The following is a 26,325-nucleotide window of genomic DNA, read 5'->3' as shown; positions in this document are numbered from 1 at the left end:
TTTATTTTGTCTTGAATATTGGATATCAGAAGCTCATCTTTTCCCTGTAAGATCACAAGACAATTGTTGATTTGAATTGACAAATAATTTGTGTTTTCAATGTCGAAGATTTTTGATCATATTGAGTTAGAGACTTAGCTACTTTAAATTTAGTCTCTTTGTTTGTTGTAGGGCAAATAACTAACTAAGCCTAAATCATTCAGGTAAAGCCTATGCAAATTCATCATGGATTAATGGCAGGACTAGGATTTTGTTTAACAATATTGGAGATTGGATGGAGGGAAACAAATGGCAGTCTTGCCTTACCAAACAAATTTGTAAGGTGTGGATCAGTCTGTAAGTGTAATTTATAAAAGTGTAAACTTTGGCTTTTGCAGCAAGGGGGGTTGGATGGCCAAATGGTTAGCGTGTGCGTGTTGTATCATAAGGTCCGTCATTGAGTCAACTGGCGTGTTTTTGATTCCCCCGTTGTATGTGACAAGGAGTAGGGTCACCTGTCCAACCACGTGGGTTTTCTCCGGGTCCTCTGGTTTCCTCCCACTGCTAAAGACCCCTATGCCGTGCGCAAGCGAATTATTGAAATAAAATTTAACCATGTGTTAGTCCCAAAATGACCTAGTTTGTGTCGTGGACATTAAACTAACCCCATTTCTCTCTTTCTCGCAGCAATTTCTTGAAATATAATTATAAACTTCAGTTCAATCTTCTTAGATTAGAATTATTTACTACCATACCCAAAAAATTAATAAAAACGTGTCTAAAGAACTTGGTTTAATTTCTTATTTTTAATTTAAATAAGATTGTTTGAATAAAGTGGATAAAAAAAATGGATAAAAGTTGTCTATCTTATCTTAAATCTTTAACTTTCCTAGTAGGCCTACTAGCAATGATTATAATAATTATAATTGACTAGCCGGAATATGGGTCGGATTACGTTACATTGCTTTATTAGTCACATGTTCATGTTGATTAATATTGCATCCATCAGGGCATCAGATTGGCCTAAATTATTTGCAAAATAAACTGGTTATGTTGTTAATAAAAAATTTGTAAGATTTACACAACAGTTAATATTAAAACAAAACAACGGCAAATGAATTTTACTGGGCCTCTAATCCCAGCAGACGAAAGCTAATGGGTTCCTTCGTTGTCCAGGCGTAGGCCTATCTGTATTAATAAACGTTAATAAAATCTTATAACTCTATGAATGTTGACGTAATAAACGTCCCCACCAAAACATCAACAACGACCGGCAAGATTTTACCAGGCCTTGTTCTAGCGTGTCTAGCAGACGAAACCTGATTGAGTGTCTTGGTTGTCAAGGCGTATCTTGGCAGTCTAAATATAATCTGTCCTAGATCTAATCTTGATTCTTTTCCAAAAAAAAAAAAAAATAAAAAAATAAAAAAAAAAATTGCTATAGAAGGAAATGGAGCATTTTGTAATTTATTCCTACGGTCCTGATATAATTGCGTTATTATTAATATTTGACATATTTTGGCACTAGGCCTATCGCGACCACCTGACAGCTGCTCGACCAGCCGTGACATATTTTTTTTATGCCTACCACTTAATCAAGACGATTTGAACATTATTTTGTTTGTTTGTCTTGGTTTTTAAATATGTATTTATATCTTGCTGTTGTACATTCGTTGCGTAATCGGGACGTAAAGCAAAAGTTAAATGAATTATGAATGAAGGCATTAAATATCTTGCGTGTGGAGTTAAGACAGACCATATATGGAAATCGCCTAACCCGGAAGTAGATTAGTAAGGTCATTAATGGTGGTTAATCGAGCAAGGAAGTAAGGAAACATCTATTACCACAGACAACCAGGACGGATACACTTATTTATTTATACAAGGTATACAGTTTAAAAATTCCGTTACATGTGAACAATATAAGGATATCGAATTGGTAAGTGAAAAGTTTGAGACTGATCGTTAAAGTACTTGGGTTTGGTAGGATGGTCTATTTTTTTTTTAGCCATTTTAGGCTTCTTTTTTACACTCACACTGATCACTGTTCTGGACAGTAACTCTGATTTACACCCATTATCCTGTTACTGTCTGAACCATGCTATTTTATAAACGGATTTCTTCGATTATGAACAAACTATTTAACTTTGGTTATTATAAACTTACCTGTGTGTTTGAAATCAACTCCGGTTAAATAAAATCCATTGCACAATTAAATATCCCAACGAATAAAAAAAGTTCTCTCTTGAAAAATTTGACGTGTTTACTTATATTTTCTACAAAGTCGAAGACAACATGTTGGACGAAACCATTACAGTTGTTGTGGGGGCGTTTAGTTTTGACAGCGGGTTTGACAACCATGTGTTGCTATGAAAACAAACTGCGATCGTTTCGATCGTTTGAGTTTGGGCGACGAAAAATTTTAACAATTTAAAGGCAATTACATAGAAGATTTATATTGAAACCATTGATGGCCAGTCTACCAAATTTCATTCACAATGAAAATATCAATGATAGCACGGATACTCGTAAAAGATAAAGTTGTATTTAAACTAAACCTATCTTCTTTATACATGTATTATAAATAATTTAAGAAACAACATGAAGCTCACGCTGAAGTTTCCGAGTGCATCGTTAACTTAATATCATTCTTTCGAGGAAACGATAACTGTTTCAGCAACATATAAAAAAAGCGTGTTATGGCAGCCCCCAAGGTGCCAATTCTGTGGGTGTATAATGCCAAAAAACCTATAATCAAATAATTAAAATAAAATTATATTATTTCAAAAGAAAATGTATAAACTTTGCAGGGATTTTACTAGAATGTAAAAAGATGGTAATAAAATAAAGAGATATGGGCCAAACCCCCAAACTCAATACCAAGCCGAGGTTAATACCACGAATTGTTGTAAATCTACCGTAAAACGTTTCGATGTAGCGTGCTGTCACCCCTTTATACGAAATGATATCTCCCGAAGAGTGACGTAACCGGCTTCCATTTTTGTATTGCCCTATGTCAAAAGTTTGAGTTCAATTTTTCAAGAGAGAATTTATTTATTCGTTGGGATATTTAATTGTGCAATGGATTTTATTTAACCAGAGTTGATTTCAAACACACAGGTAAGTTTATAATAACCAAAGTTAAATAGTTTGTACATAATCGAAGAAATCTGTTTATAAAATAGCAAGGTTCAGACAGTAGTATATTAGCATGGTAAAATTACCATTCAGTTTACTGGTATGATTTCGAAAATGGATGCAAGTAATTTAACTGCTCAAGTTGTACCCTGTCATGTTCTCATGTAGGCACTACTGTCTGAACCATCGTAAATTTTTAACGGATTTCTTCGATTATGAACAAACTACTTGACTTTGGTTAATATAAACTTACCTGTGTGTTTGAAATTACCTCCCGTTAAATAAAATCCATTGTACAACTAAATATCCCAGCGAATAAAAAAGTTCTCTCTTGTAAAATTGAACTCCTCACAAACTTTGACATGAGAAATCAAAAATGGAAGCTAATTACGTCACTTATCGGGACAGATCATTTCGTATAAGGGGGTCTCAGCAAGGCTTGTCTATCGTAACGGTGTTTGGCTCTTTTACGACAATTCAAATTTTGTGTATGAATAAGCTATTGCTCTCGGACCAGTAATGAGTTTGGGCGTTTACATTTGCCTCGGCAAAATTAATAGCCGAGGCCATTAAATCATTGAATAGGTATATAACGTTATTATTTCTTTTTTTATATAAATACTAAAAATTATTATCAACAACAAACCATAGCGCACATCGGTTTAATTATCGGCAGATATAGTTGCATGTCTTTCTATTTCTCTTCGAATTTTATTTCTGTTGTGCAAAAACTCTTCAGAATTTTGCGTCTCCGTAACACAATTAATTTCCGAAAATCCCGGCTTCGTTTTGAAATGCACGGGGCAATGTATCCATACGATTGTTATCACAAATACAACTCCCTTTTGAAATCCACAGAGAATGGAATTTTCGGATGGCATTTTGTAGATCGTGATCATGCCTCAACCAATCAACGCTTTGAATTCTATTACCATAAACGGTACATGTACCATGCCATATGAGTTACTGTATACCACAAAGGTGCAGTGAAAATGGTTAAATTTAGCGCGAAACTTGCACAAGTTTTTCCCACGGTCTGCATAATTAACACACAAGACCAAAGAATACATGCAATCTGCGATACCTCTTTTGACAAGTGATTGTTTGGACATCCCGAATTGTTCTTATCAACAATGTTTCGATTTCAGTATCTGTCAAATAAACCGAAAAAAAAGTAATTTATTCAGAAATATTATGGACGTGAACAGTCGGAACTTGAATTAAATATGGAAATTATTGAGAAGCGGTGGCCTTTTTTTCATAGTTTTTGTGGTAATCATAAAACTTTGAAAATGGACTAATAATAACTACAGAACATTGAGATTAGATCCCGCGTTATGAAATATTATCAATTAAAATTGTAATAAAGTATGTTTATTTATAAATGTTAGCCACAGAGTTGCATATAATTGACAGGGATGTAAGGGCCCAATATAATTTATTAAAATATATATAATACACACTAACACAGGGTATTGACAATTATGAGGTGATGATGATGTGAAAAGCAATATTTATGTGTATTCGTGTAATCGGTGATATACAGTATTCATTGTGAATGAAAATTTAGTAGACTGACAATCAATTCTATCCAAATTGATTTTATTGTCTTCAGTTGCCATTTTTTTGCCCAAACTCAAACGATCGGAAAGGTCGCGTGTTGTTGTGATTGCAGCACACGTGATTGTCAAAATTTGCAAACCATTTACCCCTTCAACATATTAAGATGGTTTAGCTCATCATGTCACATGTACAATGTTATCATGAACATAGTCGAAAAACACAAGAAAAAACATTGACTTTTCAAGAGAGAACTTTTTTTTTTGTTGGGATATTCAATTGTGCAATGGATTTTATTCAACCGGAGGTGATTTCAAACACATAGGCAAGTTTTTAGTAACAATTATTCAGTAGTTTGTTCACCATCGACGAAATCCGTTTATAATTTACCACGGTTCAGACAGTAGTATTAGTAGTAATACCGCAGCTGCAATGTTTGTAGCCGTTTTAACACTACAAGCCTTTGCACAAGTAAATATTGCTTAAATTGCAAAATTTTCAACACATATCATAACAGTTTGCATGGAAATAAGTAATTACGTTACAAATAGTGAAGAGTACGTGGGACACTGAAATCTTAATTTTATCTTACCGAACAGTTTTTGTATATTTTTGAGGTGACGTGAAATCCCTTGCAGGTTCTAATTCTGGTCCTGCAGACCTTTTAAAAGTGAAAGAAATATCATGTAGCCGCTGGATTTTATTAAATTTATGTGTAAGTTTTGGCTTTAATTCGATGGGAATTGGTTAATTATATGTTAAGATATCTGTAGTACCATTTGAGCAGGTTTTATGTGAAAAAGGTCATGACTACTAGTTACATAAAAAATGTTGCTTCAAAAATGTAATACGCATTACCACAAAGGGAAACTGTTTGGTGACTATTTTAATGGTTCATTATTTCATTTGCGATAACAGAATTTATTTCAATACAAAATATGATGATATGTGATGAAAATTATTTATTTAATAGATGTCACAATATTTAAGTAAAAGTATTTTCTTTAGCTTTACATTTATTTTTAATAACAAACAACTGTAATGTATGAAATAATATTTTAAGGCTACTTTTTGGAATATGTCGCCGTATACATGTATGTTGAGGGTAAGCTGACCGTGTCAAGACATAGTTTTTATAATAGTTTATGATGCTTGTCTGTCATTTTGCAGAATTTGGTTGATGATAAGATTAATATTCAACAGTTTAGCTTATGGTACCAGATTGTCCTACACATGATATTTAAAATAACATTACAACATTTATAGATTCACAATAAGTTCATTTTGTACTGACATGACCTACTTACTTCATGTCGTTGGCCTACTTTCTCATGTTTTTGTTTTTATATTTATTTCATATTCACCTGCATTCTATATGTTTCCATTTTCTGCTCATTGGCTAAAGAATTCTATCCCTAAAAAGCTTTTAACATGAAACTAGGGCAGAAAACAAAATCTCAAAGAAATCCATTGGTCTGTACAGTTATGTTTTAAGATTCTTTTAAGTTATCTTTCAAAGTTTTGATTATCGACTGAAGAATATTTTTATTCTCGACTGATCTCTATATTCTATGTTCTACACTTGTCGCTGATCATTCATGGTCCCTGAATCATTGACCAAACAATTTTGAATGATAATTACATCTAATTTACATAATTGAAGTATAAAAAGAAGACTTAACCCATTAGGTTAACTAGTAAACTGAAGTAGAGATGTGTTAATATTTTTGTTATGGTGCTAACAGCATGTAGAAAGACACTCTTTAATAGATCCATTTCTACATATTTGTTAAAATGGCCTCCCTAGTATCCTTTCTTTAACTCATTAACTGTGAATTATTATAGCCAAACTCAGTAAATATAAACAGTTACTCAATATTTATCTCCTGATAGCATGTTGTTAATAGAAGTAGCAATACAAGCAAACACAACCCATGAGACAAGGTCAGTTGCCTTTTATGACACAAAAATATCTTTATCAAATTTCCATGGAGATGGAATATTCAACATGTTTGCAGAAACTGATGCAAAAGGCTTTTGTTATGTACCAGTACTCAAACATGTAGCAAAAATTTTGAATCACATTCCATACAAATAATCAATCCTATTAGATGAAATAGTTATTTACAGAGTGTTAATTTATTGTCCCCCCGCCTTTCGAAGAACAATAACTCTCTTTCTAATTAAGCTAGAATGTTCAAACTTGGTGTAAGTGTTCATTAGGTCAATTCCTTGATGGAGTTCGAGCATTTTCTGCTTAGGGTAAGCAGAGATGAGAAATTTGATTGGTTGAGGCTTTGGGACACAATAACTTTAGTTCTAATTAATTAAGAATGATGAAACTTGGGGTATAGTTTCATTACATCAATACCTTGACTAAGTTTGATAATGAGCATTTTCTGCTCAAGGTAAGCAGAGCGATAAGCAATTTGATTGGCCGAGACTTTGGAACACAATAACTCTTCCTCTAATTGAGCTAGAATGTTCAGACTTGGTGTAGGTTTTTATTAGGTCAATGCCTTGATGGAGTTCTAAGATGAACATTTTCTGCTTAGATAAGCAATTTGATTGGTTGATGCTTTGGGACACGATAACTTAAGTTCTAATTAAGTGAGAGTGATGAAACTTGGTGTATAGTTTCATTACACCAATACCTTGACTAAGTTTGATAATGAGCATTTTCTGCTCAGGGTAAGCAGAGCGATAAGCAATTTGATTGGTCGAGACATTGGAACACAATAACTCTCATTCTAATTGAGCTAGAATGTTCACACTTGGCGTAGGTGTTTAATAGGTCAATGCTTTGATGGAGTTCGAAGATGAGAATTTTCTGCTGAGGGTAAGCAGAGATAAGCAATTTGATTGGTTGATGCTTTGGGGCACGATGACTTTAGTTATAATGAAGTGAGAGCGATTAAACTCTGTAGATTCATTATATCATTACCTTGACTAAGTTCGATGGTGAGAATTTTCTGCTTAGGCTAAGGAGCGATAAGCAATTTGATTGGTCAAGACTTTGGAACATAACAACTCTGCTTTTAATTGAGGTAGAATGTTTAAACTTGATGTAGATGTTCATTAGGTGAATGTCTTGACTGGGTTCAATGATTAACATTTCGAGCTAAAGCAATTTCATTGGTCGGTGCTTTGGGACAAGATAACTTTGATTCTATCTGATAGAGAGTATTGAAACTTAGTGTATAGTTGATAATCATGATCAGTTGATAAAGTTTTGAAAAAAATAAATGTACAATTAATTAATATGTGTCATCTATTTTTTTTTTGGGGGGGGGGGGGGCGGGGAACATCAGTCTCACTGTTGGCTTGTTTTATAATGATAATATCAAATTATAGAAAGCTTTTTAATATATTGGGTCTTTTCATCCTTCTGTCACACTCTTAGAACTTAAATTTATTTTTTTCATTGTGCATGGACTTTGATAGAACTTCAAATATAACTGATTGGTAAATGTGTATGTATGCACATTCAATGTCTATTCTTCCTGAGACAATTGTATTCATTAATAAAATGTTTGACTCAGGACCACAGTCCACAGCACTCAGATTATTTATTTTCATTCAGAATTGTTATACAAGAACTCAATCTGATTAAAATACAGATCTATATTTTGTTTCTTTTTTTATACTTTGATGGTCTACACTACATGAAGATCTGACCAGTTGTTTTGGGAGGTCGCGTCAGATGTCATACGAGCGACTTTTGACCCTATGACGTCAGACATTTTATTAACCAATCAGCATTGATGTTTCTGGTGGATTACCCACAGTTCTGTGTCACCTCAGTCTAAAAGCTTGCTGTAACTGACTGTTTTATTGGCTAATTTCTTACATCATCCAGAACACGTCAATGATAACAACTATTCCAGATCCTAGTGTAGTAATGACAAGTAAAACAAAATTTTGAGCTATAAAAAACAAAACGAAATAGGATCTCTGTTTTAATCAGATTGACAAGGACTTTTTGATTTGGGCTAATAATTGGGCTGCCCACCCCCTTTCACCAACACTTTCTTTATTAACAGGTACGACCGCACATGAAAAAGGAATCTCCGACTCGTGGTTTGGTTAACAACTTCTTGCAATTGTGACATATCACAAGTCCATCAATGGATGCTCAATTGTCCAAAGAACAAGCATGCAAAGTTTCAAGTTGATAGTACTTAAATCAGTACTTTTAAAGAGTGTCACCTGAAGAAGATTACTAAGTGTATGGAACCTGGTCTTTTGTTAAAAAAAAATGTAGCAAGTATCCAACAGAGACAGTGCAAGTGGTCCCACAAAAAATGATGTAAAAATTCAGACATCTTTAAATTGTACTTCACTGATTATATTTAAAAGTTATGGATAAGCATTTTTCTTAATTCTATTTATAGGTATTACATTGAAGAAGGAATTAAATGGTGACAATCACTCAAGTCAGACATGGGAAAGCTTTTAAGTGTATTAAAGAATGACCCACCATCCAAGAATACAGACATTTTTGTAGACTTTGAAAGTGAGAATTAGTTTCTCTTTATAGTGATTATTCTTGAAGTGAAGAAGTCCACATTTAATGTTGACATTTATTATTTTTTTCACTTACGTTGACTGTTCTTCAACAATGGGTCCATCTTGAGTAACATATCATAGCATATATCCAGAGGCTAAAGCAGCAGATATTGTTGGGAGGTATATGTACCGTGTCTTTGACACTGCTTTGCACACTACATAGCAATACTAATGTTTAACTAGAACTGCAATGCAGTAATGACAGGTTTCACTGATGCCACTTTATCCTTAAACTGACGTCACTTCGTCTTCTTGTACCAATGTAAATGTTAAGCACTGGACATGTGTTATAAAATGTACACAGAATTAGCCAATAAATCCAGCAATATCAGTTCCACTCGACACATTGACACCACTTCCAGTATCAACAAAATATTTGAATTGAATTACAGAAATAACCACTTCAATTGTGCTTTGATGACAGAAAATTGATTAAAATTTGAACAGAATTAACACTTTATAAAGCCTTATTAAAATGCGAAAAATCTTATAAAAATTATACTGACATAATTGGTTATTTCTTGTCACAAGAAGACATTAGAAACACTTTTTTTGATATCTATATGATCTTATTGATTCATACTATTTGTCCCTTGAAATCAAATATTATTATTTTATACGAATAATGAATATCACTTACTTAAAAAAAATATTTGTTTTGGAGGATAAAAATGCAGTTTTTGCCAAAAGACATTACAAATCAGTTTTAGCAAATCGGAAATGGCATTAGACATCACATGTTGAAAATTTAATGAAAATCGAATAATAATTGACACTTTTATAAACCAAATCAATTTTATTGATATGTTGATTTAAACCAAAAGTTAAAATTTTTAATACATATGAAATAATTCTTAGTTGAAAAAAATATCGATTTAAAGGTTTAAAATACAGTTTTTGACAAAATAGCGTCACTTCCGGTGTCAATTTTAAATTGAATCAATTTGATATAACACACTTTTCCTTTATGCAACAAATGGTGTCATTTTTATGAAAATCCAATAATAATTAAATCGGTTACTGGCAAAATAATATGAAAAATGACTCCTGCAAAATTGCTTATTTCTCGGCAACTGCTAATATTGCAAACTAAATTTGACATACATTTTCCTCATATGGATTAATTCTACAAGATTATGAAAGTTACAAAGGAATATTTCAAAATATTAAAAGCCTGAATGGGTTGTAAATAGCTCATTTTTACACCTTTTTTTCACTTTTATATCGAAATTGTGCAAATACAAAACAGAAACTAAACAAACTGAGTCTGACTTTTTTTGCATCTGTAGTATGGGGCCAGTATGGGCACTCATCCTGATCTATCAGATTCGTAATAATTAATATTTGCTTGCGAAAAGACGTTCGTTCCTAACTGCCAAAATTGTAGTTTTTGTCAAATTTACGTCATTTACGGAGCCGACAGAAAACTTTATCGGTAATAAAAAATTTGATACTTTGCACCATTCAGCATATGAACTTTGTTTTATACAAATCGAGTAATAAATAATTAACCTAGAACCCATAAACTGAATTAGCCAATAGCGGGCAAGGAAAATTATTGAGACAGAAATTGTTTATATTTTTGCTCAAGTCACATGACCCTTTAATTCTGGGTAAAATGCCCTAAAAAAATATTCATAAATAAAAAAGTTTTTTGTCAAAATTTAAATGTTCAAAATTTGGCACCTAATATCTGCGAAGATTCATCAAAAATCTAAAGAACCTTAGCTATTGGCCTTGTCTCAGGTTATGTCAATATTACAGCAATATTTAAAAAAAATGACAACTTGGTGATTTCACATTGTCGCAGTGAGTTCAAACGAAAACATCGAATCGATCCGACAAGCATTTTCTGAGATATGCTCAAGTGGGGAAAAAAATAAGAAGAACTAGAACTGTGATGTAGTAATGATGGGTTTCACTGGTGCCACATTACCCTTGAACTGACATCACTTCCCGTACCAATGGAAACGTTAAAATGATTTCCATGTGAGCATTGCACATGTTTTAAAATGGACACAGAATTAGTCAATAAATCCAGCAATATCAGTTCCATACATGTATATACATGTACAATGAAAATTTGACACGATGAGTCAATGACATCATTTCCGTTACTAACAAAATATATATACAACGAAGACTTGACACGATGACATCATTTCCGTTGCCAACAAAATATTTATATTGGATTACAGGCATTATCCCTTCAATTGTCTTGTGCATGACAGAAAATTGATTAAAATTTGAACAGAATAAACCATTTATAAAGCCTTATTAAAATGCGAAAAATCGTAAAAAGTGATCCTGACAAAATTGGTTATTTCTCAGCAAGGGAAGAGGCTAGAAACACTTTTTTGATACCTATATGATGGCACTGATTCATACTATTTGTCCATTGAAATCAAATATCATAATTTTATACGAATAATGAATATCACTTACTTCAAACAAATATTTGTTTTGGGGGCCAAAAATACATCTTTTGCCAAAATGACATTACTTCCGGTGATAAAGTCAATGGTAAACCAGTTTTATGAAATAGTAAATGGCATTTGGCATCACATGGTGAAAATTTTATGAAAATCGAATTACAATTGACACTTTTATAGACCAAAAACCTTGAAAAAGGACTTGTAGAAAATCATCTATTTCTCTGCAATCGTACATGTCAGAAACCATTTTGTGGTATCTGTATGATCGTATGGGTTCATTCTATATCTTGATTGGAATCAAATATCATGATTTTAAACACATTACATGTACATATCATTTTGAATGCTAAAAATACAGTTTTTGCCTAAATGACATCATTTCCAGTGACAGTGAAAATGATAAATTGGTTTGTTCTAGTCCAAATTGGCATTAGGCATCAAATGGTAAAAACAAATTGAGAAGCGAATAATAACTGACTCGTGATGCATGCAAAATTGCCTATTTCTCGGGAACTGCTCATATTACAAACTAGTTAATTTTCGCATACATTCTCTTCGTATGGATTTTTGCTACAAATTTATGAAAGCTACGAATAAACATTTTGAAAAAATGAATACGCTGAATGGGTTGTAAATAGCTTAATTTTACACCTTTTTTCACCTTTTAATCGAAATAGAACGAAATCAAAATTAAAAAAACTGATCTTGATGTTTTGTGCGCCTTTAAAGTTGCAATTTCATATTTTTAAGTTATATTTTTAAAATTTATTAAAATAAAGCCTTAAAATAGATGGTATCTATAAACAGTCCTACCTTGTTAAAGAATAATCCTATTAATCCTATAATTCACTATTGCCAGTTGAGAAATTGGCAAAAATATCATTTTCATCTTCAAATTCAAACCTTTGAAGTTAACTACTCCATGGTGGAGAATAGAAAACAAGGGAGGTAATTGTGTTATTATTTCCGATGTAAATGAGTTTTAAGTGTGAGAATGACACCTATCATCGTATAATAGTATGTTGACAACCTATTGAGCAAAAGACATAGAAATAATTATGTTTTGACTTTCTGAGAAAATATGAAATTGTAACTTTAAAGGGCACACCCGTTCAGTTATACCAGATATGAAAAAAATAGTATTTGCTTTCAAACAGGGGTACCGAACTGTCAAAATGTAGTTTTTGGTAAAGTTATGTCACTTGCAGTACCGACAGGAAACTTTATCGGTAACAACAAAATAACATTTTGGAAAACGGAGCAAAAAAATTTTGTTTTATACAAATCAAACCATAAATAATTAATCTAGGATCGAAAAACTGAATTAGCCAATGGCGGCTAATGCAAATTACTGAGACAAAATTTTTATAAGCCCACATTTTCATGTGGACGTATATTGCCGTTGCCCCTGTCCGTCCGGATGTCCACAATTGTTTGTGGACACTCTACAGGTCCAAACTTGAAATATAGGTTTATCTCCAAAAGATCTCGGTTGCTTTCGATACTGGCATGTATCAGACCGAAACATCATGGATTATTGCCCCTGATTGTATGAAAAATCACGTTTTTATCTTGTGGACCCTATAGAGGTCACAATTTTTATCCGATTTTGTTGAAACTTGAAATGTAAGTTTATAACCCAAAGATCTCAGTTCCTTTCGCGCATATCGAATCGTAACTTCCTGAATTATGGCCCCTGATTGTACGAAAAATCACATTTTTAGCTTGTGGACCCTATAGAGGTCATAATTTTTATCCGATTTAAAAAAACGTTTTAGTATATCACTGTTACACCCTAAGGAGGATTGGGTTCGAATTTCGTGAAAATGGCGTAAAAATATGGTACATCAAAGTTGTGGACCCTCTAGAGGTCACAATTTTCTTCTGATTTTAATGAAACTTGAAATGTAAGTTTATAACCCAAAGATCTCGGTTCCTTTCTATATTCGCGCATATCGGACTGTAACTTCCTGAATTATGGCCCCTGATTGTACGAAAAATCACGTTTTTAGCTTGTGGACCCTATAGCGGTCCCAATTTTGATGGGATTTCAGAACCCGTTTGAATATATCACAATTACACCCTAAGGATGGTTGAATTCGAATTTCGAAAAAATCAGACCAAAACTGACAGACAAAATGGCCGCCCCTCGTACTCAAATAGCGTAAAAATAAGGTAAAGAATGTTGTGAACCCTCTAGAGGTCACAATTTTCTTCTGATTTTGTTAAAACTTGAAATATAAGTTTATAACCCAAAGATCTTGGTTCCTTTCGATATTCGCGCATATCGGATTGTAACTTCCTGAATTATGGCCCCTGATTGTACGAAAAATCTTGTTTTTAGCTTGAGGTCCCTCTAGAGGTCACAATTATTATCCGATTTAAAAAAACGTTTGAATATATCACCCTAAGGATGGTTGAGTTCGAATTTCATGAAAATCGGACCAAAACTGACAGACAAAATGGTCGCCCCACGTACTTAAATAGCGTAAAAATATGGTATATCAAGGTTGTGGACCCTATATAGAGGTGACAATTTTCTTCTGATTTTGATGAAACTTGAAATGTAAATAACTCCCTGATTGTACGAAAAATCGCTTTTTGTTTAGCCAGTTCTCTATCCATCTCTTGCAAAATATGGGCGTATCCTGCCTGGCAGACGCTGGTTGCACATTTTTGCTTCATTCAGGTGACACTTTAATCCTGTGTATAATGCTATAAGAAAATATTCATAAACATCAAAGTTTTTTTTAAAAATTTAAATTTTCTAAATTTGGCGCCTAATGTCTATAAAGATTTGCTGACCGTTTAAAATATTTTTATCCTCTAAGTCAAACCCACTTTCCCAGTAAAATCGAAGACATGTTAACGATGCGACAAGCAGTTGCTTAGATTTAATCAAAACAGAAAAAGAAAAAAAAGAATAAGAATAATAATCCGAACAAGAACAATAGTGTTTCATACAAACTACGCAGTGTGAAACCCTAATAATCCGAACAAAAACAATAGTGTTTCACACAAGCTGCGCTGTGTGAATCCCTAATAATAATCTTGTTTCACATAAGCTACGCAGTGTGAAACCCTGATAACAATTTTGCTGACCTGGAGCATAGAGCATTTATGTAAAAGATTAACTTTAAATATCATTTTGTTACTAAATATAGATGCTCAGCCAACAGAAGAAGAGCGTGAAGTTTGGACAATGGTGGATATTGTTGAACAAAATGCAGTCCATATTTTAGATCTATTAAAGGACTACCAGGGAGCATCTGAAAGTATACGAATGGCAAGTGTAAATTTATAGATTTCCTCATAACTATGTTTAATACAACCAGATTTCAATATCGTCATAACTATGTTTAATACAACCACATTTCAATATCATCACCCCCATCTGTTGTCATGTCTGACCATATCTGTCATCTACAATTACTTGTGGACACTCAAGCTAAATGTATCATTTCACTGCCAGAAAGTTGCTTCTATGTAAATGATGAAAACTGACCAACCAAGCAGGTTTCTATTATCATACACAACATTTGTTGATAGCATAATGAAGGGATTTCCCAAATTAGATATTTTACAAGTGTTCCCCTGAACTTAACATTGTTTACTAATCTGCTTTAGTTATGAAATGACAGAGCCAACCAGTACTTCAAGAGTCCAGGGTATAGTGTCTGTTCACAGTGTTCTGCAGGCACTTTAGGCAGTAATTCTTAATCACAATATTTTATTACATGTATCTACTTCAGATTTCTTTTAGAATTGCCTGTTTTATAATTTCAGGCAATATCAAATCCAAAGGTTGAAGAATACCAGGAAAAAGCATGGCATGATGTCATTCCCCTGATTTCAAAACTCAAATTATTTTATGAATTTTCCTTAAAACTTGGTATGTGGCTTTTATGCAAACTTTCAGAATGAACACTGTTGCTGTCTCCAACAATATTTAAAATATGAAGTGATTTAGTGGTTAAATTAATATATGCAACACTCTATATGACATTCATCAGGATCATATCATCAGGATCATATCATCAGGATTATAGCACAGACATTTTAAAAATGAATAAAATAATTATATTATCTTGTCTTAAAGAAGATTTAAAAAAGTTCCATGTAAGATAATTTTAAAAATGAATTAAATAATATTTTAAATTTAAAGAATTTTTATGTTAGATAATGTTTTAAATGAACCATTACCAACTACCATTAAAATTTATTAATGTTTTCAGAAACTGTAGTAATGGGTTTATTGAGAGAACTTTGTTCTCGGGATTTAACTCCCAGACAGCATCTTGAAACTCAACAAGCTTTCTTCAAACAGTTTGCGGAAATATTAGATTTTGTTCTTAAGTTTGATGACTTAAAGGTAAAAATAAATGATGTTACGTAGAGATATGATCGCCTTCTCTTGAAAGATATCAAGACAGTTTGTGTACTTACACTGTTAAATACTCCATGTGTCTATGTTCAATGTCCAATGTGTCTAGCAAAAAAAGTACAATAGTACTATATGGACCAAATCTGATTAAAACAGAGATGATATTTCATTTCGTTTTTAAAGTTCAAAGGTTTTTTTAATTGTCCGCTTGATATGAGGGATTAGCCAATCAAATGGTCTGTTGGGTACTGCTCTTAGCGTGTGGTGCGCAGGAGTGCAGGTAGATATTCGTAGCGATAGTAGCAAATCAAAGCAAAAGTTATGTTTCCAATTACCCACTCAAATCACCGAAACTGATTGGTTAATCAAATGACTTGCATTGTGGGGTGAAAAGCCGCTGGTGTGGCCCCCTGACGCGACCTCCCACTACAACTTGTTTGTTCTTCATGTAGTGGAGGCCATTGCAGAAAGTATAAAAACGAAATATAGATCTGTATTTTAATCAGAATGATATGGATCAGGAAATAATTATGACATCGTTTTCACCTTCTTGGGAAACTAAGTCCTTCAATCGATATGCAGTTGTGAATGGAACAAGCATTCCAAGTTTCATGTCAATTGTACTTGGAATTGGCAGTTTTGGGGGGCATTTTGGAAAAATGTTTCCCTCAAGAATCACAAATGAGCAGCACTTGGGGTCCAGTTCCTGGTCCAAAAATAGTCACTGTATTAAAGGAAAATCTGTAACTCAGTATTACTGGTCAATTTAAATCAACATTGATGTTGTTATCTTACCATGAAAAGATGGCTTCTGATATTCAGTATTTAAGACAAAATGAAAGTTTACAAAATTGCACACAAAATGTGAGCCAGAATGCTTTCGAGCGCCATTTGTTATGAAGTGATTCGATAAATGAGGCTAAACATATACCACAGGAGAATACTACCGGTGTAGACTGGAATAACCAGATACCAAAGACTGCCATTCAATTTGGACTCTTCCTGTATTTCGACGAACATAACTGATTATAAATTACAGTAAAAACATAAACGATTGAATGTAAATCAGTTTCTTTACATTCATATTACATTATCATATGCATTGCGACCCATTTTCGTCCCATTTCTAGGTATCAAAGAAAAGAGATATAGCTTGTTTAATGTATCGATTTGTTTTTATATGAACATATTATTTATTTTATGATTAAGACATGTTTGACTTGCATGTAAAGATATTGATAAATTTATATCACATTTCTTTTTCAATCTAGATGACTAATCCTGCTATTCAAAATGACTTCAGTTATTATAGAAGAACACTCAGTAGAAGGAAAATGGCTAATGAGGTAATTTTTTTAATCTTAAAGATAAATATTTAAATTATTGCTTAGTAGTTAAGCTTAAGGAAATGTCTGATCATTTATTTTCATACAAATATAAATACTGCTTAGATTAGAATAATTAGAAATTATTTCTGAATTATTTGTCAAGGCGTTATTCTTTCGAACTTCAACTTTTGGAGGATGAAGAGTAATAAAGACATGTTTTGATATTTCGTGCCTGTAAGATGTTATAGAGCTTCTTACAGTTGTAAAGTATTATTTGTTTAAATTGCTCACTGCTGCTTTCCACTTAGTAAATATGCTTCTTCACTCAGTCATCTCGATTAGGTTATGTGATTTGGCTGTCAGTCATTATGGATATTAATGGCCATAGAATATATTAAAATTTGAAAACTGGACCAAGTGATAAGATATAGTTCATTTTCAGGGAATAGATTGTACTACCTTGGGGCCATTATAAGGATATTATTAACAACTGGTTATTTCTTGCCTTTAAAGTATTGCCATTAGTCTGTTGGAACAAAGTATTTCATAATAATGAAATTAAGTATGGTTAAAATGGTCGAGAGCGAGACATTAAAGATACATTATGTAAGATTTAGATAAAGAACTAGCCATTCTTGCTATAATAGTTCGAAAATAGATGATATAAAATGAATAATTTGAAAATTTCATTCAAATTACTCTATTGCAAGCGGAGATATTAGCCTTTGAAGGTTTGACAGACGTGTGCAATAATTTCAACCACCGTACTGGTTGATCGAAGCTACGTCTCGGTCCTCCATATTTGATTAAATCAAAGTATCGCTGAACCATTCTAATCTATTTAATGTCGGAGAAAACTGATGCCATCTAGAGTTGATTAAGGCCTGGGTCAGTTAATTAATGTCTAATTAATACTTTAGAAAACATTTCAGACCTAAAGAAAGACCTGCAATAGGCAGATTTAGCTCTTGCATAATGCATGTTTAAGTAATATATTGATACTGCAATATTTCATCTAACAGGGATCTTAATCGTCCGTTTTCTGTCGGCTTTAGCCACTTGAAGTTCAATCAAGTCGATTGGTAAAACAATGAACCGGCTACTATGGTATCATAAATCAATCTACTTTTGGCTAAATTACAACAGGTTAATTATTACTTGTTAATTAAGAAGTCAATCAACTTGCTTGTTGGCTACAATATTTCATCTACTATCTAGTATAAATAATTTATGATTGGCGTGTTGCCCATACCACTGTTTGAAATTATGGTATGCCAACATCAAAGGATGATGTCACATCTGTATTTTATTTATTCCTAACATAACAAAATTCTATTTCAAGGATGATATTGAAGATGATTTAGAAGTATCTAATGAGATGGCTAATAGAATGTCATTATTCTATGCCCATGCTACACCCATGTTAAAAACATTAAGTGATACCACAGCAAAGTTTGTAGCACAGGTAAAATTGAATTATGATATTGTATAGTATCTAAGCTGCAGGGCCCGCATAACGAATTTGAAAAGTTAGCTTGCACACTATCAAACCGTTGATACATTCTCTAATGGTTAAAGTTTGTACATATACTCTGTTATACATCTTTTGAATGAGCATCTATTAAACAGCTGAAATCTTAAGATATATTCAGGGGACATGGAACTGGTTCCAAGAGAAAAAATTTTGTGTTGAATCAACTTCAGTTGTATCCAGGAGAAAAACACCACTTCTGTAGGAAGTGTAGCAGTGCTTAATGAGCTGAAAATGTCTGTATGTTGTAAACATTGCTTCAGGAATAGAATCAAAGATGGTGTCTGACATTGTCTGTGACAGTTACCTTGTTACTGGGCTCAAAATTTTATATATTTTATCTTTTGCTAAATTCTTTTCCTTTAGAAATTAAATCACTCACAAATAGGATTACTTGGGTTTAATTCCTATGAAATATAAATTATTAAGTCATCATAAAGAAATGTAATTAAGAATTGTTATTACATTGTAGAATAAAGATCTGCCTGTAGAACAAACCACAGATTGTCTCAGTGCCATGGCTAACATATGTCGTGTTATGATAGAAAATCAGTAAGTTTTACTCTGCATCCAGTCAGTGCTCTATGTAGCGTCATCCCATAGGTTAATATGAGACTGTAAGCTTGTCAGGTTTATGATCAGTCCTAAGTACAGATTCTTCCAACCAACTGAAAAATACAACTGTGTAGTTATATTTTATATTCAAATTGGTTGTATGTCTGTGAATGACTACTCTGTGTATGTGCAAAATTTCAGATATAACAAGTCAATTTCAGTTATATCAAGAATATTGATATTACCTAATGTCCTCAGTCGTGTCAAATATCTCAGAAAATAGCAAAATATATATTTTTAGCCAGCAGTCTTTATTTCACTTGATCAATCACTGGTTTTATTCTGAAAGTACAATGTTTTGACAAGTATCAAGCACAATGACATTTAGTAATTGTGTATGAAATAGCTTTATTTCCACTTCCACCGAAGTAATATCGGTGACAGTAAATTTATATAATATTCATAGTGAAGCTATTTTCAGAGGTTAAATAACAGTAACAATAAAAGTTAATAAAGGTAAAGGGTTCCACAAAAACAAGATAATTGGATTACTAAATAAACAATAGTTAACTGGAGTAATGATTATAACAAACTAGTTGAGAGGACCTTTAAAGGATACCATAAGTTGATAAGGTGGTGATGATGAGGCCATTTACAAAGATTAAACAACAATAAAAATAAGAAATAAAAATCTTACAGAACAAAGAATATCAGCTGACTAAATAAATGATGGGCTAAATGTAAGAATTCATTTAGTAAACAATAGTAAAGTTAAAGTAATAATGAATGACTGCTTATATTCTTTATTTCCTGTATGAGCTGAAATATTCTCTTGTAAAATTTGCTTCATTGTAAAAACAAAAAACTAAGGTGAGATTTGCACAAGTATCAAGTTTTTTAAATTTATTTTACAGAGAACATTATTCAAGATTTAAAAATGTTGAGACAAAATTATTTTGTTTACGAGTTATGGTTGGTGTTATTATTTTATATGATCATGTTCATCCAATCGGAGCCTTCGCCAAATCATGTGGAATAGAAGTAAGTTTGAATTGTCTTATTTAAATATACATGTACTAAGTTACAACATAAATTATTAACTACCTGGTATGTGAAATCCTTGCCAAAATTAGAAGTGATGTTTGGTGTTAATAAAATGCAGGTGAGGTGAAAAAAGCATGGCTACATGTAAATAAAATGTCTTTTAGTGAAGCCTGTATTATTACAGGCCCAGGAAGCCAGTTATATTACAGGCCTCAGACTGTACAGTGCAATGGACGCTTATGCCTGACCCAGGATCCATTCACTGGAATTGATATTTGTTGTTTAGTATGAGTTAATCCACGCTAAACTGTACTAAAATTGATTATTCACACAACATTGATTCAGTCGGATGAAAAGGCGACCCATCAAAAGATTTTTGCTAAGATTGTAGGTGGACCTGGCTTGTTTTGACAACTTCCTGATTATATTGTCTGCAGAGGATTCTGAATGTTGACTAATTTTCATTGCATCATATTTTTTTAAATACTGAATGGAATTTAACCTGTTTTAGATTGATATCCCTTTTAGAGATTCAATTTCCACAATATTATAGTTATAATTAAATCTACTATTTATAAATTCTTATATTTTTTCAGATGAAAAGTACCATCAAAGTCATAAAAGAACAACAACCACGAAGTAGTGTGGATGGCTTATTGAATGCCCTCAGGTATATTGACATCTCTATATTATATTTTTTCAGTACAACTGCTTCTGCTAGCAAGTCCCTTATTCTTGATCTGCCTTCTGTTCGTTGCATTGTCTTTAATTAATACATACATATACCTGCATTTTCAGGAATCTGATATCAATCAAACATATATAAAGAAACAAGAATATTTATATACAGATAATTAGATTTGAAATAGAATAGGATTCAGTAATCATATCTTTATAGTTCTCTAATTAGTTGTAATGATGAGAGTGTTCAATTTGAGAACCGTGGTCTAAGGGGAGATAACTCATTAACAATTTTTTAATAATTGACTTTAAATTTGGGAACCGTGGTCTAAGGGGAGATAACTCATTCACAATTTTTTAATAATTGACTTTAAATTTATGATACATTTTACATTTTGAAATGTTAAATGTTTTATTTCTCTAATATGGAAAGGAACAACCATGTTTAAATCGTATTCAAAACTTTTCAAAGAGTTATAATTTTATGATTTCAGGTACACAACAAAACATCTCCAAGACGAAACAACTTCCAAAGCAATAAAATCCATGTTATCTTAAAACAGATCATCAATCGAATTGTTTGGAGAAATGTTTCCAAGTTTTTATATTTTGAACTCAAGTAATAGCCTGACAAAGTGGACCAAAATAGCTACCATATTTTAATCTTAATTTACTGAAGGGCAGCAGGAAATATTACTATATCTATTTACTCACTGGTTTTCTGCCAACATCCATGAATTTAAATATTTCTTGATGTAATTCATCACAGCTTAATTTGGTTGCCTTGCACAGATTTATTTATGTAATTTTCCACCTTTGAGTGCCATAATTTTAGTATTTTGATCTTCCCCAGCGGTATGCAAAAAAGAGTAGTAGATGTTTTTTTGGTGTTAATGTTTTGTTAAGAACTTGTTATTTAATATTCTTGTAAATTTGCTATTATAAAATGATGCAATTTCAAATGTAAATTTGTAATTTAAGTCGTTAATTTTGTGAAATTGTTATTTAATATTAGGGGTAGAATAGTCGCTTTCAAAAAGTTGTTGCTAGATCTTAAATCCAGTTGTCCACATAGGTCATGGCCTTGGCTGGATGTAGTTTTGCGTGAATAAATTCACCAGAGACAGAAGTTGTAACATGTTGAACAATTAATTTCTTGGTTGACCAAATTCATTTATTAGAGTTTAAACAGAGTTGAATTGATCCAGTATTTTATCAATGAAAATTAAAGTAAATTTGGGATTGTCCCATTTTGAGTGTAAATTCCTTTTTGAATAGATCAATTTTTAAACTTTTTTTTTGATTTCTACAAATTTGCTGTAGGGGTCGCATGAGAACATTATATTCAAGAAAAGTGTTTGACATGTTATTAAAATATTATACTTATGTGTTCATCCAAAATTGTGGGAAAAATTGGTCTAGTAGTTGAAATCAGTATCTGCAAGTTTGGGATTGATTTTTTTTCTTCTAAAATACATGTACATGTATACTTAAACTGTCGTTTCACTCCTGGTTATATGGATGGTATGGCTTGAAGAAGATTGTCACTCAATTAATGTCTTCCCTGAACAAGTCAACAATGTGAGGGTGAGATAATTATTTTTAATAAAAGGGTCTGTAGTTTAAAGGATAGTTAAGAAATAAAACTTACAAGATTAACATTAAGCACACTCTGAATTTTAGTTTTATTTATTATTATATGGAGTAAAACAGTCTTGTGGGGAGGATGGTGATTTAAAGAGAAAACTTAACTCATTCCCGTAGATAAGATAAAAAATTTTACCATAAAATTATTTTTTGTTCCATTTGTTATTTATTATATTATAGTCTTATGAAGACATGTTTAGATAATGTACATGTATGTAAATCTATGTTAAGCCTTCATTTTGATAGCTTTTGCTTCCTTTTTTAAGAAACGTATTTATTTGTGTATATAATTATATTTAAAATATACATAGAAATGGTTGAGGGTATACACTTTGTATCATGTTATATATTTGTGGAATAATTCATCGAAATCTAGTTACTAGCATTAAATATGTCGTATACAACCAAATCTATTTATGAATTAATTAATAAGGGATTATTAATGTTAATCATATGGAATGATTCCAAAATTTTGTGCACAAATTGTTCTTTACAGTCAATAGAAATAAGAAATTGTTTAATATTTTTAACTGATTTATTCACAGAAATCATTTGCCTCTCACAAAAGCATTAGCTTCAAACAATTCCATTTTATGCTGTGTAAAGTATGGAATATTTTGACTCCATATCATCAGCCAAAAGAGATTATTTCTGAACAAATCTGCAAAGATTTTTGAAATCTAATTGAGCTTTATAAATATCTAGAGCAGTTATTAGTATTTATAAATATTGCATATTAATGAGACACAATAGCTTTCTGACGATGTATCTAATTAAAAAATACAAACCAGGGGACATGAAATTGATACTTAATGATTAATAATTCATATACCAAAGAATGCTTATAACTAAAATATATTTGTTATTGCAATCAATTTTAGACTAAAATCAATTGAGGATTGTTGCTAACTTTCAATTTCAAATTCATCAGAAAATACAAATACTCTATTGGTACATTTATATTTATTACTACTACTACTACTACCTTGGAAATGACATTCCACAGAGAGTTTGGGTTAAAATATATGAGCGTTCATATAATAAGTACATACATTTACTTGTTTGAAGATACCATTAACTGGGTAATCTGATAGTGCTAATAAAAGTTTAACATTCACTTAAATTAATCAAATGTACAGTGGTGTTTTGTTTAAAACATTATGTTTTCCTTTAAGATATTTAAGTTGCCTTTCGTTAGCTATATGGGAAAGTGCCTTTAAATAGATACTACTCATAAATTTAGTTATGTTGCACATACATCTCCTTAAAGATGCATTATGTAAGATTAAAATACATAGTTAGCCATTTTTGCTATAATAGTTCAAAAATAATGGATAGAGCAAAAATGAACATATTGAAAATTTCATTCAAATTACTTAATTCTGAGCGAAGTTATCACTGTTTGGAGTTTTGAGAAGATGTGGCATTGATTGTTTATTATCAGAACAACGGTACTTCGTCTTGCTTCTCCATTTTTAAATTAATCATTGAATGGCCGAAGCGTTCAAATCTACTTGAAATCGGAGCCTTACGATGGCCTAGAGAGTTGATTATGGGCATGTCATGTTAAAAGTTTAAATAAAACTTGATATAACATATGAAGCCACAATAAAGACCTGTAATAGGCAGATTTAGCTTTTACATAATGCATCTTTAATAAAAACTTGAAGAAAACAATATGTTCCGATTGTCACACATTGTAAAGAATTTCAGTTATTATGTGTTTGTTGAACCTATGTTGTAATTGTTATATATAGTGTACTGTTATCCTTATTGTTGCTGGATGTTCTTATATTTTATGTAAGTTATTTAATTAAGATAGATATAATCATTATTTGTTAATTAGTTCAGGTATCGTGTGCATAATACATGTCCATCTTATAGAAATCAAATCACAAGATGCGTGTACAGGTCTCTGCCTTATTTGTTTAGGTTCAAAGTCAAATACATAGAATAACATTCTAGACATAAATTTAATATTTATTTTTCTTCCACATTGCTGTGTGGATTTTTAAAGGAGCTAAAACCTCTTTGACTTACCTACAAAAGAAAGTTTTAATAAATTTTCCGTTCATTGATACATAAAGTTTGATATGTATATATCACATTTCTCTTTTACATTTAATTGCACTTAAACATTAAATTTTTACCTTAATAGCTATGACAAAATATATCCTTATAGTTATGGCATATTATATGTATTTGCTTGTCATTATAAAGAAATTAAGTCCAGCTATTTTGAATGTATATTATATCAAGATTCAAGCTAATATGATAAACACTATATTTTCTCTTTTTTATTTAAGCATCAAGTATTTCCATACCTCAGTATTTTGGTAAAAGGGGTATAGTTTATTTCTATAGATCTAGATATATTTTATATAGTTAAATTTAACATTTGATAGGTACTTTACATTCATGACATTTAATTCTTGTTATTACGAGAGCACATTGTAATAAGTCGTTCTTTAATTACAGATGTCTGATTTATTTTTATTCTGAAATTTGTATACATCAGATTAGGCTTCTAACTCCTTAGAAAAAGTTAGTTTCTAATGTTTAGTTAACATTCACAAAAATAAGAGCTTGGTTAACTATGTGCAAATCATTCATAGTATGTATAGGCAATACCTATTTATAAGATCACATTGACAAAAAACATAAAAGTCTGAATTTATATTTATCTAATTGAACTTGATCTGATTTGGACATTCTTAAAATAGAGTCTGGCTTAGATATTTTGTTGTTATTTTTTAGGAAAAAAAGTGTAATTAAATGAATTGCTGATCAATTAATGTATAATGCTCATAAAAGTCATTTTATTTGTAGAATTATACTATTTTGTTTCTATCTTATGCATGTTAAATCATTAAATGTAAGTTTATAACCACATTTAGTCCATCTTCCCACAGTCAAGATGTTCCCCATCTTGTAGCTTTATAAAAGCAAAATCTTGGCATGGGAATTTTTTTATCCTATTTATCCTTGTAGACAATTTATCCATTTTTTTTATCAAGCAGGCTTTAATCATTGCAGAGATCCTATTAATTTTACTGCTGCTGTGGCTTTCATGATGTGTTTTTGTTGGTTTTTTTGTACATCAATTACCAAGCTATTATTGTTTGAATAAAAAATGTATTTCATTTTCTGTTTACTTATAATCTTATCTGGGACTTCTGCTTGCAGTTAGTACAAATAAAATGTATAGGAAATGAAAGGGGTAGAAAAACTTTGTCAATATGTCTAACAACTGTAATTAAATATCAATAATACTATACATTATGCATGCCATTGGAGAAAAAAAAAATAAATGTACAAATTGAGAACAGACCTTGTCTTAGAATTCTTACACAGTGAAGAAGACAGAGTTATAGACACAAAAACTGAATATTGTATGTACCTGTAATTACGGTATGCACAGTTGATTTATCAGTGTGTGAAAAAGGTTTACTTAAAGGGACATTAGGTAAGATT

The 26,325-nt window shown here is 31.7% G+C and overlaps 1 protein-coding gene across 3 annotated transcripts; it reads left to right on the top strand.

Annotated features, from left to right (window-relative positions):
• Window positions 1–254: 254 nt before the first annotated feature.
• LOC126817701 (CYFIP-related Rac1 interactor B) lies at window positions 255–25,994 on the top strand. 3 transcript variants are annotated; one of them, XM_050544824.2, is made up of 11 exons: window positions 255–336; window positions 9,072–9,193; window positions 14,846–14,967; window positions 15,468–15,573; window positions 15,917–16,053; window positions 17,337–17,411; window positions 18,736–18,858; window positions 19,397–19,476; window positions 20,394–20,520; window positions 21,120–21,193; window positions 21,699–25,994. In XM_050544824.2, exons 2-11 carry the CDS (start codon window positions 9,121–9,123, stop codon window positions 21,760–21,762), a joined length of 981 nt encoding a protein of 326 aa, XP_050400781.1. In that variant the 5' UTR covers window positions 255–336; window positions 9,072–9,120; the 3' UTR covers window positions 21,763–25,994. The 3 variants fall into 3 exon arrangements, with proteins under 3 accessions (XP_050400781.1, XP_050400780.1, XP_050400779.1); XM_050544823.2 differs by lacking the exon at window positions 255–336 and adding an exon at window positions 1,605–1,865; XM_050544822.2 differs by lacking the exon at window positions 255–336 and adding an exon at window positions 1,763–1,918.
• Window positions 25,995–26,325: the final 331 nt, after the last annotated feature.

The sequence above is a fragment of the Patella vulgata genome, chromosome 4 (assembly GCF_932274485.2).
Source record: "Patella vulgata chromosome 4, xgPatVulg1.2, whole genome shotgun sequence".
Taxonomy (NCBI): domain Eukaryota; kingdom Metazoa; phylum Mollusca; class Gastropoda; family Patellidae; genus Patella; species Patella vulgata.
This window is presented reverse-complemented; position numbering and strand designations above follow the sequence as displayed.